General features: G+C 45.3%; 1 protein-coding gene across 1 annotated transcript in view; it reads left to right on the plus strand.

Annotated features, from left to right (window-relative positions):
• LOC116941582 (CUB and sushi domain-containing protein 3-like) overlaps nt 1-19,044 on the plus strand; it is a 409,001-nt gene that overhangs the window by 341,674 nt on the left and 48,283 nt on the right. Inside the window, exons 50-52 of the mRNA XM_032952774.2 lie at nt 1,332-1,517; nt 4,168-4,362; nt 5,810-5,983. Of these exons, the coding sequence (XP_032808665.2) occupies nt 1,332-1,517; nt 4,168-4,362; nt 5,810-5,983 (555 nt within the window). The remainder of the gene's footprint in view (nt 1-1,331; nt 1,518-4,167; nt 4,363-5,809; nt 5,984-19,044) is intronic.

Raw genomic sequence — 19,044 nt, forward strand, 5'->3', positions numbered from 1 at the left:
AGGAACGACTCACTGAGTTTGCAGGTGCCTTTTTAAAGGTGTTCTTCCATCCTTTGGATTTTTGTCCAACTTATTTTTCACATGCTGAAAAAAATAGACATTCTTAAGAAAATAACACTCACAATTGGAAAAAGAAAAAACCCCACTCAATCCTCCCAGGTAATTGAAATACACTTTTACAGTACTGTGTCCAGCAGGTAGATAATTATTTCACGGGTGAGTTTCTAACATAATCAGCGATTTTTATATCTGCACAATCCAACTATCGTGCCTCCCAAGTCACGAAATAAAAGGAATGTTTCCACACACTTCATAAACCTTAAATATAGCATGGATAAAATCAGTTTCCACGTACCAACAATTCAACGCTTTCACCCTAGCATGCACGGGTTTTGTCTAGTTTAACCCACATATGCACAAGTGTTGAGCTTGCATGCACGAGTGATGACGCAATAAGTAACATAAGCTGGCCTACATCAAACACCATCAGCAGCCGGAAACCGTATACAATCTATGCAAAACGTGAGCTGGTCCACTCAAGTTCTTGAAATAACTGCCAGCACTTGGTTAGTCAAAGATCGGACATCGTGCCGAACATCGCACGGACCAATTCAAAAGCACGTCAGAGAGCTCCACAGCACGACTGGGAAAACCCGCGTAGTAGTAATTTCAGTCGAATGTTGTACATTCCATTTGGGAAAATAAATCGATGCATGCCTTTGCCGAGAAAAATGTGACGCGCGTAAGTCTCTTATGCTATTATGCTCTACAATACGTTAAGGATATGCTGTCAATGGTAATAGCCACCGTCGCTGCCAGCACCAATGTCAAATACCCTCCTCAAAACCCTGCTTAAAAGGTCACCAACAGTGAATGTCAGCCTGATATTTATGTAATGTCATTGAAGGAGCCTAATTTGTGAGTGCAACGCAGCCACCTGAAAATTTACTTTATAAATGTCCATTTCATGACCTTATCAACTTAAGTTTGTACATGTTTGTTTCTAATTTTTATGATATTTAGACGTAATAATGCATACATGAAGATCAATCTTTTTGTTTTAAGTTTCGTATTTATATTTTCCCAGGTAAAAAAAAAACATTCGACTGTTTAGTTTTTTTTGTCCACATTGTGTCCATCTTTATTTTCAATAAAGCATAAACAACCTACAATAATACTGGGACTTTGAGGTGATTTATTTCCTGTGATTAATACTGTGTTGGACGATTTGAATATGTATTGGGTGATAGGTGGTTTTGATGGGAGTTGTGACTAACTTGATTTTTTTCATTGCTTTAACTGTATGTCTTTCACACTCTGCTGTGTTGCAGCAATATCTTGCGGTTTGCCAAAATCCCCCATCTATGGAGGCATACACGCGATGGACTTCTCTCTGGGGGGCCATGTGGCATATAGCTGTAATGCTGGCTACACAATGGTGGCCGGAGAGTCAGCATCGGCTGTCTGCCTAGAGAACGGGCAATGGAGCAACCACAATCATCCCCCACAGTGCACGGGTCTGAACCATCAACATAATAAGCCTGCCACCTATTATGCACCTTTCACGCATATAACTCTCACGCCTCCCTTGTTTCTTCAAATTGCTAAACATATAGATGTATCTCTTTGTATATATATACAAATGTTTGTGGCTAACAGACTACACACGTAAGAGCTGGGTCATTCATTTGGGTCAGAACAACCTGTTCTTCAGGTGTTGTGTTTCATCTGCTCGTGTTTCAAATGCGCCATGCATTTTGGATAAGTGAGTAAGAACGTAAATAAATGACTGAATACACGTACCTAGTGCAGATATTGCTTTGGTTAGTCTTGGACTGAACAATTTCCATTCTTTCTGCACTTGTTCTGATTGATTTATTCAGATTACTCGGGCAAATACGGTACGTGTGCTTATTGCATTTCAAAATATCAACAATGTAACGCGTCTGCAGAAAGCATTGCTTCAGAGTGCTGTTGGTGATGTGGCACTTTCCTATTTCAGCCAAATGAGATGGCAAGCGTTCTGCAATCGTTATGCTTGCACTGCAGTCACACGCCTGTCACTTAAAGTACATATGTTGAAGCGTATAGTGATTGTGACTGTTTTAATTGCACAAATGTCACAAAATAACTGATTAGATTAGCACACCTGAGGCATTTAAGACCATCAAAGGATTTTAACTTTTCGAATGAGTTTCAAAGGCCATACATGCTCTTTAACAACTCCTGAATGCAGCTGTGTGTCAATGTTTTGCTTAAAGTGAATGCTATGTTTGTTGATAAGCTAAGCTCAATGTGAAACATGTATTTTGGAATATATTTGTTAAAAACTCCATATATATTTAGATATCTTTGCGAATTAATGACCTGACCTCTATCTTCATACCCCTTTTAATAGCATCAATTCAATTAGCTTATTTTAATACCTGCCACTTTTCTTATTCAGCTATTTAATCATAGAATAATGATTAAGTGAACCAACCTAAATATAATTGAACGTGTTGAATCACCCAAACTAATTTTAAATGCGTGATGTTTGCAGATGGAAAGGAAGCTACATCACTATGAGTGAAATAGTTTGCGATATAACTCGTAACTTGCCCACAACAAATGTCCCACATCCACATGTGCCGTAGTTAGGCAGGGAGATTCAATGCATCTGCTCTTTTGTATGTGCTCGGTGCGATATGTTTTATGCACAGGACAGCGTAAGGTCTCTGGCTGACTTGATTCAAGGCGTGTATAGATTAAAAGCAGCTGCGCTAAGCTGCACCCTACCTTGGGCCAACACATCACTGAGCTGACATTGGCGAATTTTACTTATACGTTATGAAATGAATGCAACGATGGTTATTGATTTCTGATATAACTGCTTTGATTCTGGTCAACAAGAGGGGCCCTCATTAAACATTTTTGGCCATAATTGTGCCTCATTTTGGTGGATCGATGGCCTTTTTTGTGTGAGAATTTGCCCTATTCCAACATTTGTATCCTATGAATGGCTGATTCCTCTCCGGACGGTGGTCATGCTGGCCCCTCCTGTATGCACGTATGTTGAACTTCTTTCGCACCGTACGTACTCAACCGTGCCAATTAGAGGTGCGAAAATGGCTCACCAGTAAAAGGGCTGAAAGGCAAAGGCGTTTGGGTAATGCTAGCGCAGAGTTATGTTGAAGTTACAACAATTTAATGCTCTCACTGCACTTATAAACCCAGAAACCTAGGTTTCCATCCCTGCCGTGTATAGCTTTGGAAGTGGTATCTGAACATGTGCTGGGCTCCCCCGATGCTGGGCAAGCATTGCAATGAGTACCTAGCAGAGAAATGTCACCGCTTTCTCCTCCCGAGCGAATTATTGGCAGCCCAGTCTAATGCAGGATGGCTCCCTACCCATTCCTTTCCGAAAATTGTTGAAAACATTACCTCTATCAAAGTTGGAGAAATGTATTTCCTAGAAATGCTCTCCCCGCAGAAATTCTGGAGAAACCTAAAATAAAATCTTCATCAATTTGGACCAAGATGTAAAAGTGTGCACGCAGAGAGAGTAGAAAACACTTGAAATACATTTCCACAATATAATATTATAGAGCACTGAGATCAGTTTGCGTGCCAGCGGACCTCACATGGGTGGGACAAACGCGTGGAAGAGTGAGATGGATTGTGGCATTGCAGGACCATGAACATATTGGAGACCTGCATCCAGCAGTGGATAGACAATGAAGATATAGATGCCTGTTACAAATATAATTTTAACAGTCTCTTGATCAGCAAAGATCAACATTTGTATTATATTTGGTAGTCAATTCAATACAATCCGGTATCTCTTTTCCATTTTATAGCTAATTTAAACACAGAAAGAGTGATCCCTTGAAAACATTGCCACAATATTATTTAAAGTACACAATGCATTGGGAAAGTATGCATTCTGAACACATTTTCCTTGTATTTTCTTGAAAAGTAGATTTTTTTTTCCCATGACTGGGCTTTCACTGGTTATGAATAAAATATGACTATAAGGATCGCTTGATAATTCATAGACAACAAAACAAAAAATATCAAACACATGTCCTTCGCCCTCATAAGTCGGCCACCCACTCATCTCCTTGGACCCACATGTGCAACGCTTGTGTTTTCTCTGATTGTGTTTTCTCTGTTTGGTGTCCACAGTGGTGATATGCCCCAGTGTCAGTGCCTTTTCGTTGGACCATGGAAGCTGGCGAGTTGTCAATGGTTCACACAGTGAGTTTGGTGCTCAGATTACATTTCAATGTGAGCCGGGCTACTTCCTGAGGGGTCCCTCTGTTATCCGCTGCCAGGCCAATGGCACATGGAGCTGGAATGAGGAGCGACCAACTTGTGAAAGTGAGTATGGCAAAAATAAAATCGGTGCTTTTGGGTTGGATTCAAGGCCAACTCAGTAACTTGTGACTGCAAATGTTTTGGCGTTCAGCATAATAGAAAGGCAGCTGTATTCTGTTATCGTAAAAACGACAACTCTTATGAGGTTTTTGCCCTCTGTCTTCACGTTAATAAAAAAAATAATGCATGGGTTACAATTAAATGTGCAGTAGAAATAAGGCCAGCTGGCTTAATGGAATAAGGTTTTTTTAATTATTATTCTGAAAGTGTATTTAAGTCTGTATTAATTAAAGTATCGTATAGGGTGAATCATTATCTTAATTTTATTTCAGCTGATGGACAAGGCATCAAAAATGGGAATGTGCCCACAGTTTCAGCTAAATCAATTCCAAAAAAAACCTAAGCAATATTAATAAAGGTGATAAATGTACATTTTAATTAAAAATATAATATGCTTGTAAATTACAATGAAGACATATTTATTTTTGTTACTCAAATGCAGCGAACAGAATGTAACGGTGATCTGTGTGCACTTACAAAGGCACTGTTTGGCGAACAGGGGAGGTAAAAGACTCGGTTTAACTCCAGGATAAATTCATACAATAACTCTGTGTGGTATAAAACAATCAGGAAAAGTAAAGTTATTTTATTAAACTTGCAGGCCTTTGTTCAATTCACTGCTGGATTAAGGCCTTCTCACGCCGTGTCAGTCATGGGTTTGTTTGATAATTTGTCACCGAACTAGTCAGCGCGAGTTAGTCAAGGAGATTATACCAGGGATGGTTTAAATTTCACTAATATTAGTGGTGACCTGGAATCGAATTCAGATGGTTGGGTTCGCAGCACAGTGTGCTATCCATTGTTCTACCTCTCAGCCTCATAGGTTATTATAAAAGGGCAACAAAGAATATTTATGCTTCGGATTATTTTAATGTTTTGCATAAAGTTAATATACACATATAGACAAAAGGATGATGTATATAAAATCCATACACTCAATCATTACGATTATTAAGCCAACTAATGTTTTAGGATGTCTGTGTGTGTGTGTGTGCATGTGTGCGCGGTAAGAGTATGTTGTCAATAAAGCATTTTCATTAAAAGCGTTATAATTAATTGGTAATATTTAATATTTATGTCATGTGTAGAGTGTGTAACTGTATGTAAATTATATAAGATATAAGTAGCTTGAGACTGAAAGATAAAGTATTTTAGAATGTGTGGTCATTTGCAAAAATAGGATTTTAGCCCCATTTTGACAATACTTCATTTTTATGGTCAGATTTTTCCAAAAACTTGGCCAATAAAAACACTATTGGAATTCTTGAAGAAAAGCCAATATTAAAAGTGTATCTTTATTGATTTGCTGCAAAATTGCTCTATTCTAGTGTTTAAAATGAAAATGCAAAACTGCGTGTTTAAACACGTTTGTTGTGTTTCTTCCCCGCAGTAATGTCCTGCGGAGAGCTGCCCATTCCAGCTAATGCGAATAAAATCGGCACGCAGACCACATTTGGTGCCACAGCGATATTCCGCTGTGAGATGGGGTTCCTGTTGGTGGGCTCGGTGGTGCGAGAATGTCTATCCAGCGGCCTCTGGAGTGGCAATGAAACACGCTGCATTGGTAACAAACTTGCACTTGTTTTACATTTACAAAAACACATGCAGGCGAATAGGTCTGCTCACACACGTGCACAAACGCACGTGTATACAAACACTTTCACTCACACATGAACACAAAAAAAGCTATTGTTGTTGCTATCAAGCTGTTCATTCCCACCGTTGGGTAAATGCCACCCCAATTTTCCTCCATTGTTTTTATTTTCTGTTTAGTTCCTTCCCAATGGAGGCCTCCGAACCTTTTGCGATCAAGTCATTGCCATTTCTTTCATGTCTTCCTCTGATTATTTCGCCTTCTCTTGGCATCCACTTCAGAGGAAATTTGGCCTCATGTCAGTTTATCATCGTGCCGTGGAAACAAAAAAAATCCAACCATTTATTAATCTGTGGAAAGATGATGGAATCTCATTTTATCACTTTTCTTTAAGATGAAAATGAATGTTGTATTTTTAGTACAGTAAAACCTTACATTGCGAGTAACTTGGTCTGCGAGTGTTTTGCAAAACGAGCAATGTTTTAAAATAAATATTATTTTGATAAACGAGCGAGGGTCTTGCAATACGAGTAGCACGTATACGCTTTGTCTGCCGAGCGTCACGTGATCACAACTGATATACGAGTGTTTTGATGTACGAGTGCTTTGGATTACAAACACGTTTCCGGAACCAATTATGCTCGCAATCCAAGGTTTTACTGTACTAATATTATTCTAAATGTATTTGCAATTACATACTTTCATGTGTAGATGCAATTGTTTAAAGTACTGTATCAGTATATTGCTTCTTGTCCATGCACACCGACTTTTAATTTAAGCTTGTCTACAATTGCGAATATGAACGAATGCGAACTGCTGCCTTTCCTCTGGAGCGATTGTCTATACCATTTGTGTTCTTTGATGGGGAGCAGTTCTTTGATGAGGAGCGGTAGCACGCTGCGCTTCAACCCGGCGACCTGAGTTTGATTCCTGCTCATGGCCAACACCAGTGACAATTATCTGAATCGGTCATGGGCCTCCCCTGGGTCGACTTAGCCTAAAATGAGTACATGGTGTGGTGTGTAAATATCACCACTGGAGCGACAAAGGTGGCCGGGAGTGGTGTTGGCCCCCCACCCCGTGTGCCATGCCAGCCTTCATAGGTACTCGCTAACAGCACTTGCCTCAACAGCCTGTTCAGGCTATAGAGGGGATCTTTGTCTTTGTGTTCTTTTATGAACCCCACGAGGCCTATTCCATGCCTCGAAGTGTCTTTATTATTATTATTATTATTTATGCGTAAGTGGTTGTGCCCCTTACCTTCCTATTTTTACCTGCTTACAATACAGTGTGCACATGTGAATCTACGTATTATAGAGGTGCTCGCTAACTGCACTTGCCCCAACAGTCTGTTAAGGCTATACGGGGAATTTTTGTCTTGGTTTTTTTTATCGAACACTTTGTACCAACGTTTTTACCTACTTATAGAAATGCATCACATGTGAAACCTAATGCCTTTTACCGGTAAAATAGTTTATTTACGCACCCAGCTTAATATTGTTACAATCTGATTTAATATCAACCCTATCTTAACCCATACCGTGGCCACCATTATTTGTGTTTGGTAAATCGGCATATATAGGTTCCTCCTCCCCACCAACATAATTCCCACCATGTAACTATTAACACTGTTACTTATCTTGGGACTAAAAGTGTTAAATATCGCCTTTAAATATACTAAAATCACCTGTCCCGCAATTAAAAAAGTAAACAACACAATGCAATTGTACTGTTGAAAGAATGTAATAGCTGCTTTAGAAGACCAGGCTATAGATGTTATTTGTAATTTGGAGAGTGATAGAGACCAAGTGTAATCATGCTGCAGCTACTCTTCACTTACCTCTATTAGCCACATCTGGTGTGGGAATTTAGATAAGCCCACAGCAATTTATTGTTCTCAATAAATGAAAACTAGAACCAACCTGAGGCAGCAAGATCAAGAGGTCTTATCACTTGGCAATGACGCAGGGTAATTTCACTAACAAATTGTCCACTATATATTATGATAACTCCAGCCCATTGATTTTATCCTTTTTCTCCCTGCTGATTATTTCTTAATCTTGAAGAGCGACATCCCGCAAACTCGACATACAATCTTAAACGATACAGGCATGTAGATGTCAACGGCTGTGTGCTGTACCGCTCTCCAGTGGTGTTTTCGGTTTGTGCAGCGTGTTGTCCAACACTTCACGCCGTATTCTGGGAGCTTTTTCTGGAACATTGAATTCAGTTCCAGAAGAAGCTCCCAGCATGTCACGCGAAATGTTAGACATCACTCCGAACAACACGCAGCACAACCGGTGAACACGTTGAAGAGTTCATCCTAAACGTGCCTTATAAGGGTACATCCAGTATTTTATTTTCAGTCTTTCCCCCTTCGCTGAACCTTACTTAATTCACAGTAGCGGCGTTGCGTGTGGGTCAAGGTCATGAGGGAGCAAAGTAGCCAGTGTATTGTGCTTTCATTTCCGTGGCTCGAGCAGCCTGGGATGAAAATGTCCATATCAGTGTGTGTGTCCCTGTTACAGCCATCCCCAAATTATTTTGTATTTACCATTATTTTCCCAATTTGTAATGAGGCCCATGAACAAATTGCTTGCCAGCAGCAGTTCTTGTAATGTTTTCAGAGTTTTGGATGCAGAGGGATATACGTATGTTTTCTTGCGTTTATAATGTATGGCAGTGTATGATTTACTGTGCATGAATAAGACTTAGCTGCTAATTATAAATTATTAATTGCTTTTGTTCTTTTGTGGTTATTTGATTGCAAAACTAAAGACAACAATAAAGCAGAGGTAGTGAAGTATGATTTCCATCATTGCCTATTTACCCGTCTCTCAAGTATCTCACTTAAAAATGTGCATTTGTAAGTAGCAAGAAAACATGCTATTCATTTCTCTGAAACCTGTATTTAAAGCTCTTGAAGGCACAGTCTTCGTGTAATATTATTTTAAATTGAGGAGAGCATTTGCATGCCACCTAATTGGCAGGAAGAAAGGATGTCTGCAACTTCACTTCGGTCCCTGTGGGGCAAGCAGAAGTCAGGACAGAGGCTTACGTGAAGCTGAGCTGACATGTAGAAGGTTAAAACGTTGTTAGCATTGTAATGCGTCATGAATAATTAACATCAAATGTTTAATTATGTATCTATGCATGTAAAGTTCTGCAGTTGTAACTATAATTGCCTCAAAAGCACATTCACATAAAAACCGAGGGATACCCCATGAGTACCAGACAATATAACGGACATGTTACAGCCTCCACATAATTTTAATGACTGGGTTATTAATGCTATCAAATACAGATCCCCACAATTGAAAAGTAGGTCTCGTGGAAATGCACAAAGATTATGCACTAATGGGATAATTTTAATATATACAATGTTTTACGTGTGAACTGTATGTGCATATATGCAGTTGTTATAAGTGTAGTGGGTTCTACGGAGGCACACACTTGAACTTGGGAGGCAACACGTTTATTACATGACCCCAACATAAACGTACACTGTCGAGCGTAAAGATCGAGGACTGAGGATCGAAGAGACATAGCACCGACGGGTTCCAATCCAGCAGGCAGCCGCAATTGCTCTCGGGACTTCCCTTTTAGGCTCCCGAGCGCGGCCTCGGTCCGCATTCAGCCACGCCCCCTTCTAGATCTTACCAGAAGGTTCTCGACCCAGCATCACGTGTCCCTCAAGCCCCCCTTTGGGCCCCCTTGCTACCCTGTCCCGTTCACGTGCCCTCTCCGGTTCACCTAGATTGTCACGTCCTCACTTGCCCTCTCTCTGACCATCACCAGAACCATGCCCCCTAGGGCCCGCTTCCATGCTATACCTACTCTCTGGTGCCAGAGAGAGGCTTAAGACGCACAGTTCCACTCTTGTGACAGTAGCTGGCGCTAAACGACAAAGTGACTCCATTTACGTCACTGCATCACCAACAACCCCCCCCCTTTATAAAACACAGCCGTCCTAGCTGATCACTATCCCTCTATTAACAACAGCAACAACCAACAAAATAAACGCCTTCCAAAAAATTTCTGTGCAACAATAAACCCAACAACAACCGTCAACCGAACAATATATACAGTTACGGAAAACGACCTCTGAGAAGAAAAAAAAACAACCAACAACAACAAAGCTAGCAGTGACCGTTGCCCAGACAATATGTACATCAACCGAGGAGCACCCAAAAAAATATTTCCACGGACACATGACCAACACAACCCCTAGACAATGTACACAACCCAACACCTGTAAACATGTCACAACCCACGAGCACATGAAGGACCAAGTCCAACGGCAGCACAATCCAGCTCGTGTGTGCAACCTCCAACGGCGTAGGGATAAATAAGACAGTGGAGAAGGCTCATTTCAACGGGCGAACTTGAAGAAGGCCTAACAGCTGCGGCCCCTCCCGGGAAGAAGAACAACGGGAGGAGAAGTGGGTGACGGCTGCCCCAATCCACATCCAGTCGGCGCAACCGGCAACTCCAGGGGTGCCAGGCGCTGGGATCCTGTGGGCGGAAAATCCAAAAACTCCTGAGGCACTGACCTCCGCGGACACATGCCCCAGCTCGTCGGACACATCAGCCACCCGGCCCTTGGGTAGTGGACATGAAGGGATCCCGCCCGGCGGGGAAAAAAAAAACAGTTTCAGTCGCGACGAATGCACAACAAATGTCGGCGATTAGACTGGATATGCACACACCCATCGACACAACACGGACGTCGGGGTCCCCTGCCACCGTGCAACATCCCATCAATCAGGTGGTGATAGGACGAAGTCTGAACCTTCAGGTGCCGATCAAATCACACACCTCTTAAGTACAATTTGGGCATCTTCCGACATCCCGGGTCAAAGAAGTCGTGCTGAAAGGTTGACTCATAATAATAATACATTTTATTTGTAAGCGCTTTTCTTAATACTCAAAGACACTTTACATAAAATCATAAAAGCAGCAAAAACAACATCAAATGGTAAAAACACTAAAAACACGTCAAACTTAGCTAAACATTAAAAGCAATTTTAAAAAGGTGAGTTTTAGTCAATGATTTGAACGCTGGAAGGTCGGTGCAGTCACGGATTTGTTTTGGGAGAGAGTTCCAAAGTGATGGGGCAGCTATAGAGAAGGCTCTGTCGCCCCAGGTTCGATGCTTGGTCCTGAGAGGTGGAGTCAGGAGGTTGGCGTCAGATGAGCGAAGGCTACGGGATGGGTTGTGGCGGTGGAGCAGGTCAGTGAGGTAGGAAGGGGCCTGGTTATGAAGGGCTTTTGTGTGAGGAGGATTTTGAATTGAATTCGTTGTGGGACCGGGAGCCAATGGAGGTTCTGGAGGACAGGGGTAATGTGGTCACCAGTGCGGGTGTAAGTGAACAGATGAGCAGCAGAGTTCTGGATGTACTGGAGTTTATTTAATGTTTTGGTTGAGGTGCCGTATAGGATGCTGTTGCAGTAATCGATTCTGGAGGTGATGAAGGCGTGGATGAGGGTTTCTGCAGCGGAGAAAGAGAGTGATGGGCGAGTCTGGAGATGTTTTTGAGGTGAAAAAAGGCAGTTCTGGTGATTTGTTTCATGTGGTGTTCAAAGGAGAGGTTATTGTCAAATATGACTCCAAGGTTGTGACTTTGAAGGGATGGAGACAGGGTGTAGGTGTCGATAGTGACGGAGAAACTGCGAATGGATTTAGTGATAGATTTGGGACCGATGATGATCATCTGTTTTGTCGCAGTTAAGTTTATGGAAATTGGTGTGCATCCACGATTTAATGCCAGCGAGGCAGTTAGAGAGAGTGGAGTGGGTGGCGGAGGTGATGGATTTGGTGGAGATGTAGAGCTGGACATCATCGGCATAGCAGTGAAAATTAAGACCATGGTGGCGAATGACGTTGCCAAGGGGAAGCAAGTATAGTATGAAGAGCAAAGGACCAAGCACCGAGCCCTGGGGGACACCTTGGGACAACGGAGCATGTACCGGGTCAAGGAAGTCACGCTTAAAGGTCGACCCATATACCAGGTCAAGGAAGTCGCGCTTCAAGGTCGACCCAGCATGCTGCACCCTAAGGTGCAGCAACAAATTTGGAGGGAATCCCGTCCTGCTCGTGCACAAGATGGCGGCCGCGCCCGGATCTCAGCGGTTACCCCCGCGTGTGGTTAAGAGCCGCTAGCACGCAGCCTGTACAACTTTGCCCCACAGAACGGTGGGCACCACAAAGTCACGGGCATTGCAATTTTCCATTCCACACTTCAGCAGCCCTCCCTTGAGGACCACTAGGGACATTCCCTGTCACCCTTTACTACACCTCGCCTTTCCGACGCGACGTCTCCTTTTAATCTACGCACGCGTTGGCCGTATCGGGGTGTTAGTCATTATAAACTACCTTAACGTTAGATAGTTTCGCGGTAAAGGCGTTTTCTGCCGCCGCAAGGCATACGCATCGGCGTCCTGGGGCAATTTTTAACTGTCACTCTCACCAGGGCACGCATTGCAGCGTTTAGCTATACACAATCGAACGGAGAGGACACAACACAATTTGACGGCCAGATGACAGCCCAACGCACCCTCGATCCTCCAAGATCTTAAGGGGCATTCTCGCACAAAAAAATCTGTGCAACAACAGACAGGATACAGCCAGTGACATTGAAACAAGCACCGGACCTGTCGTTTGGATCTCCCAATAAATCGGTCCAACAACAGATAGGATACAACCAGTGACTTTGAACAACACTGGACCTGTCATTTGGATATCCCAATTAACAACAAAACACAGGATTCCCATCGGACCCGGAGCACTTGAACTCGACGGAATTGCACCATATACATGCCCCACTTAAATCGACAATCCCAAGCAATGTACCATACACAGTTCCCACAATGACCGACGAGCGCGACAATGCACCATATACAATCTGCAAAAGAATTCACGATCCCGACAATGCACCAACAACAACAAAAAAACGATGTTACAATGCGGACAACTGACACGGACGCCGCGGCCATCCGCCACCCAACGAAACCTGATCCTCACGCTCCGCAACCCGGCGAGGAGTAACAACAAATACATCCGACCCGGCGCATGAAAATTATGCATGATGTGTCTGCAAGGGCTGAGTGTGGGATGTGTCACGATTCGCCTGAGGAACCAGAGGAGCGGAGGACGTCAGGGTGGAAGACCACGGCGTCGTTAAGAATCTTGCTTGACCAGCGCGGCATCCTCTTGAGACTTGACCCGGCAGGCCGCACTCCAAGCTGACGATTGGGGCGCTCCCGGGACGAATGGAGGTCCCCCTCCGCTGGACTCGGTTTTGGCGGGAAGCGCGATTTTGGCGGGAACTCCGTCCCGCTCGGACGCGAAATGGCGGCTGCGCACGCTCGCGCTGGGTTTCTTAGGTTTCCCGCATGCGGAACAGCAGCAGCGGAGCCGTCTCCCCGCTCTCTCCTCGGTGGCAGCGGCATGGAGACGTTGCTTTCCACCCGCTGTAGAGTCGCCATGCAGTGTGTAACCGGGCTGTAAACCCCCGGGGCTGTCTGCAGAATCTCCCCCTTGTCGTTCTCTTCCTTCGAAGACGTCTTGGTAAGTCATTTTCTTCTTGTTAACATTTTACTGCCCGACAATTTAATATAATCACTTCTGACGCCAGATGTAGTGGGTTCTACGGAGGCACACACTTGAACTTGGAGGCAACACGTGTATTACACGACCCCAACAGGGTAACTACATAAACGTACGCTGGTAAAGTAGACCACAACAGGGTAACTACATAACCGGGTCAAGTCAGTAACACACTGCCTGACCCACGATGCCGAGCGTAAAGACCGAAGACCGAGGACCGCGGATCGAAGAGATGTAGCACCGACGGGTTCCATTCCAACAGACATCCGCGATTGCTCTCGGGACGTCCCTTTTCGGCTCCCGGGCGTGACCTCGGTCCGCCTTCGGCCACGCCCCCTTCCGGATCTTACCGGAAGGTTCTCGACTGAGCATCATGTGTCCCTCAAGCCCCCTTTTGGGCCCCCTTGCAACCCTGTCCCGGTCACGTGCCCTCTCCGGTTCACCCAGACTGTCACGTCCTCACTTGCCCTCTCTCTGACCGTCACCAGAACCATGCCCCCTAGGGCCCGCTTCCATGCCATACCTACTCTGGCGCCAGAGAGAGGCTTAAGATGCATAGTTCCACTCTTGTGGCAGTAGCTGGCGCTAACGCCATCGTGACTCCATTTACGTCACTACATAAGTAATAGAAAAGATTCAAACACACAAGTGCCTGGGCAGGTAAAAAAAAGTAGCTGTTATATATTTAAAGTTAATGTAACTTGCTCACGCCACTGCTGGTGAAAGGGCCTCCACTAGAGGGAGCACTAGAGAGCCCCATCTGCAGGATATTTGGGTTCATCTTCCACACTGGTCGGACGTTTTGGAAGAGGTGGGAATATTTCACACTTTGTATGAATGTACGTTGAACCTGTTTCTGCAAGGTACGTAGCCAATCGCGCTCATGCAACTTGCCAGTCGACTGTGGTGAACCTAGGGAGGAGGGATGTGGGAGCATTCATGAAACTTCCCCACCAAATGTTTCAACTGCCAGACTGAGATCGAGCTGGCAACCTCTAGATTACACAATAAGATCATCCTGTATATAAATTAATATTTGTTTTTATATTTTGTTATGAAACATCAGAATCAGAATCAGAAAGGGTTTTATTCGCCATGTAAGTTCACACCGACACGGAATTTACTTTGGCAGGATGGTGCATACATTCAACATATAGGAATCTAAAATCTTAAATAAGTTTTAAACAAGTCTTACTATAATAAGGGTTAAAAGTCTAACACTAAGGGGCTGAAGTATATAAAATTAAATAAATATCGAATATAAAATAGCTTTAAGATATAATTTAAAAATACAAATAGGGAAACATAGTTAATATCAGCAACGTGTCGTTATGTAGATCAAATGTTAAAAACAGTGTTAGCCCTTGGCCTTGTTTAACAGGCCAGCAGCAGATGGGAAGAAACTGTTTTTATGGCGTGAGGTTTTGGTCCTGATGGACCGAAGCCTTCTGCCGGAGGGGAGTAGCTGAAACAGAGAGTGTCCAGGGTGGGAGAAATCGGCCATAATCTTCCTCGCTCGCCTCATAGACCTTGTCGTGTGCAGGTCCTCGAGGGTCGGTAGATTGCAGGCAATTACCTTCTCAGCAGTGTGGATGATACGCTGCAGTCTGCTCTTGTCCTTGGCAGTGGCAGCAGCGTACCAGACGGTTATGGAGGAGGTGAGGATGGATTCAATGATCGCTGTATAGAATTGCACCATCATTGTCTTTGGCAGGTTGAATTTCTTCAGCTGCCGTAGAAAGTACATCCTCTGTTGAGCTTTCTTGGTGAGGGAGCTGATGTTCAATTCCCACTTGAGGTCCCGGGAGAGAATAGTGCCCAGGAAGCGGAAGGACTCTACAATTTTTACTGGGGAGTCTAACAGGGTGATGGGGGTGAGTGGTGCTGTATTCTTCCTGAAGTCCACAACCATCTCAACTGTCTTTAGAGCATTTAGCTCTAAGTTGTTCTGGCTACACCAGGTCACCAGATTGTCAGCTTCCCACCTATAGTCAGACTCATCCCCACCAGAGATCAGCCCAATGAGGGTGGTGTCATCCGCAAACTTCAATAGTTTGACGGACAGATGATTGGAGGTGCAGCTGTTGGTATACAGGGAGAAGAGCAGAGGGGAAAGGACGCAGCCCTGAGGAGTTCCGGTGCTGATGGACCTGGAGCCAGAGACTTGTGTTCCCAGCTTAACGCACTGCTTCCTGTCAGACAGGAAGTCTGTGATCCATTTACAGGTGGTGTATGGCACGTTCAGCTGGAAGAGCTTGTCCTGAAGCAGGGCAGGGATGATGGTATTGAAGGCAGAGCTGAAGTCCACAAACAGGATCCTGGCGTAGGATGCTGGGGCGTCCAGATGCTGTAGGGTGAAGTGGAGGGCCATGTTAACTGCATCGTCCACAGACCTGTTGGCTCTGTAGGCAAACTGAAGGGGGTCCAGGAGAGGGTCTGTGATGGCTTTGAGGTGTGCCAGGACCAGGCGCTCAAAAGACTTCATTACCACAGATGTAAGGGCGACCGGTCTGTAATCATTTAGTCCTGTTGGCCTTAGCTTTTTGGGCACAGGGATGATGGTGGAGGACTTGAGACAGGCTGGTACATGGCATGTCTCCAGGGAGGTGTTAAAGATGTTGGTGAACACCGGAGACAGCTGGTCAGCACAGTGCCTGAGGGTGGCTGGAGAGACAGAGTCCGGCCCGGCTGCTTTGCGTGGATTCTGCCTCTTGAAAAGTCTATTAACTTCTCCCTCCTGAAAGGAGATAGTCGTCTCTGTAGTATTGGTGGGGGATGGGGCCTCTTGGGTTGGAAGGGGTGGTTCAGGACAGTCCAATTGTCTTTCAAATCTACAGTAGAACTCGTTCAGGTCGTTGGCTAGGCGGGAGTCGTTAGTGGTGTGGGGGGCTCTGGGTTTGTAGCTGGTGATCTGCCTGAGCCCTCTCCAGACAGAAGCAGCGTCGTTTGTAGAGAACTGGTGTTTTAGTCTCTCTGAGTACAGTCGTTTAGCCTCTCTCACCGCTTTGCTAAACCTGTTCTTCGACTCCTTGAATCTGTCTCTATCTCCACTCCTAAACGCTTCCTCCTTCTCCAACCTCAACCTTCTGAGCTTTGCTGAGAACCAGGGCTTATTGTTGTTAAAGTTCACCCTGGTACGTGTTGGGATACAGCAGTCCTCACAGAAGCTGATGTAGGACGTCACAGCCTCTGTGAGTTCATCTAGACTATTGGTAGCAGTCGTGAACATATCCCAGTCAGTACAGTCTAAGCACGCCCGCAAATCTTCCACAGCCTCACTGGTCCACTGTTTAGATGTCCTCACAGCAGGTTTACAGAGTTTTAGTTTCTGCCTGTATGCAGGAATCAGGTGGACCATGGCATGGTCAGAGTGTCCTAGTGCTGCTCGGGGGACGGCGTGGTAGGCTCTACTGACTGTAGTGTAACAGTGATCCAGAGTGTTCCCTTCTCTGGTTGGGCATTTAATGAATTGTATGTATTTGGGGAGTTCGTGGCTGAGATTACCTTTGTTAAAGTCGCCAAGTACGATAACCAACGAATCTGGATTTGCTCGCTCCACACTCAAAATCTGATCGGCGAGCATGCGTTGGGCCTCTTTAACCTGAGGACAAGGCGGCAAATAAACTCCGACCAAAATGAGCGACGCGAACTCGCGAGGCGAGTAAAACGGTTTACAGGTTATAAAAATTGATTCAAGGAGTGGAGAACAATGTTGCAGAATCACTGTGACATCTACACACCAGCCACTGTTAATGTAAAAACAAATACCACCGACTTTCGTCTTGCCGGAGAGTGCTATGTCACGATCCGATCTTACAAGATGGAATCCTGCTAGTTGTAGCAAAGTGTCCGGAATCAAATCACACAGCCATGTTTCCGTGAAGCACAATGCAGAAGCTGAAAGAAAGTCTTTGTTTTTTACCATCAGTAGCTGAAGTTCATCCATTTTGTTGTACAGTGAACTACGTTGGAGAGGAAAAAGCTCGGAAGCACTGTTCGGATCCCGCGTCTGCGTAGCCGTACTAGAGCCCCTGACCGTTTACCCCTTGGGCGGCGTTTCGTTGCTTGAGCAAAGCCTAGCGCGGCATTGACTAGAATGCCTACTAATTCTGCCGCTGGAAGCAGAAAAGTAGGAATTAAATCCACAGGAGTTGTTTCCCTGATATTTAAAAGTTCGTCTCTTGTTAGAGAACTCCGAAAATCTTGGCAAAACACTGAATTGACAGACAAAACAAGACAAAACAGGGCGCACCGACCGGCTGAGGCTACCATCATCAGCGCCATCTTCGCACCAGCACGGGTATGCTGAACAGCAGGACTCCCTCACCAGCACGGGTGTGCTGAACAGCAGGACTCCCTCACCAGCACGGGTGTGATGAACAGCAGGCCCCTCTCACCAGCACGGGTGTGATGAACAGCAGGCCCCTCTCACCAGCAAGGGTGTGCTGAACAGCAGGACTCCCTCACCAGCACGGGTGTGATGAACAGCAGGCCCCTCTCACCAGCACGGGTGTGATGAACAGCAGGCCCCTCTCACCAGCACGGGTGTGTTGAACAGCAGGCCCCTCTCACCAGCAAGGGTGTGCTGAACAGCAGGCCCCTCTCACCAGCAAGGGTGTGTTGAACAGCAGGCCCCTCTCACCAGCAAGGGTGTGTTGAACAGCAGGCCCCTCTCACCAGCAAGGGTGTGTTGAACAGCAGGCCCCTCTCACCAGCACGGGTCTGTTGAACAGCAGGCCCCTCTCACCAGCACGGGTGTGTTGAACAGCAGGCCCCTCTCACCAGCACGGGTCTGTTGAACAGCAGGCCCCTCTCACCAGCACGGGTCTGTTGAACAGCAGGCCCCTCTCACCAGCACGGGTGTGTTGAACAGCAGGCCCCTCTCACCAGCACGGGTGTGTTGAACAGCAGGCCCCTCTCACCAACACGGGTCTGTTGAACAGCAGGCCCCTCTCACCAACACGGGTGTGTTGAACAGCAGGCCCCTCTCACCAGCACGGGTGTGATGAACAGCAGGCCCCTCTCACCAGCACGGGTCTGTTGAACAGCAGGCCTCTCTCACCAGCACGGGTGTGTTGAACAGCAGGCCCCTCTCACCAGCAAGGGTGTGTTGAACAGCAGGCCCCTCTCACCAGCACGGGTGTGATGAACAGCAGGCCCCAAAACAGCAGGCCTCTCTCACCAGCACGGGTGTGATGAACAGCAGGCCTCTCTCACCAGCACGAGAGTGTTGAACAGCAAGCCCCTCTCAAGACAAAACAAGACAAAACTGGACAAAACAGGGCGCACCAACCGGCCGAGGCTGCCATCATCGGCGCCATCTTGCACATTTACATCGATGCACTTTATTTACCTGATAATAACATAAACACAATTGCATTCTCAAATGTATAAATCATCACGTGAACTCTGGTCATCCTCG

This window comes from Petromyzon marinus, chromosome 12, assembly GCF_048934315.1.
Source record: "Petromyzon marinus isolate PM22_M1 ecotype Great Lakes invasive population chromosome 12, UKy_Petmar_22M1.pri1.0, whole genome shotgun sequence".
In the NCBI taxonomy this organism is placed as follows: Eukaryota; Metazoa; Chordata; class Hyperoartia; order Petromyzontiformes; family Petromyzontidae; genus Petromyzon; species Petromyzon marinus.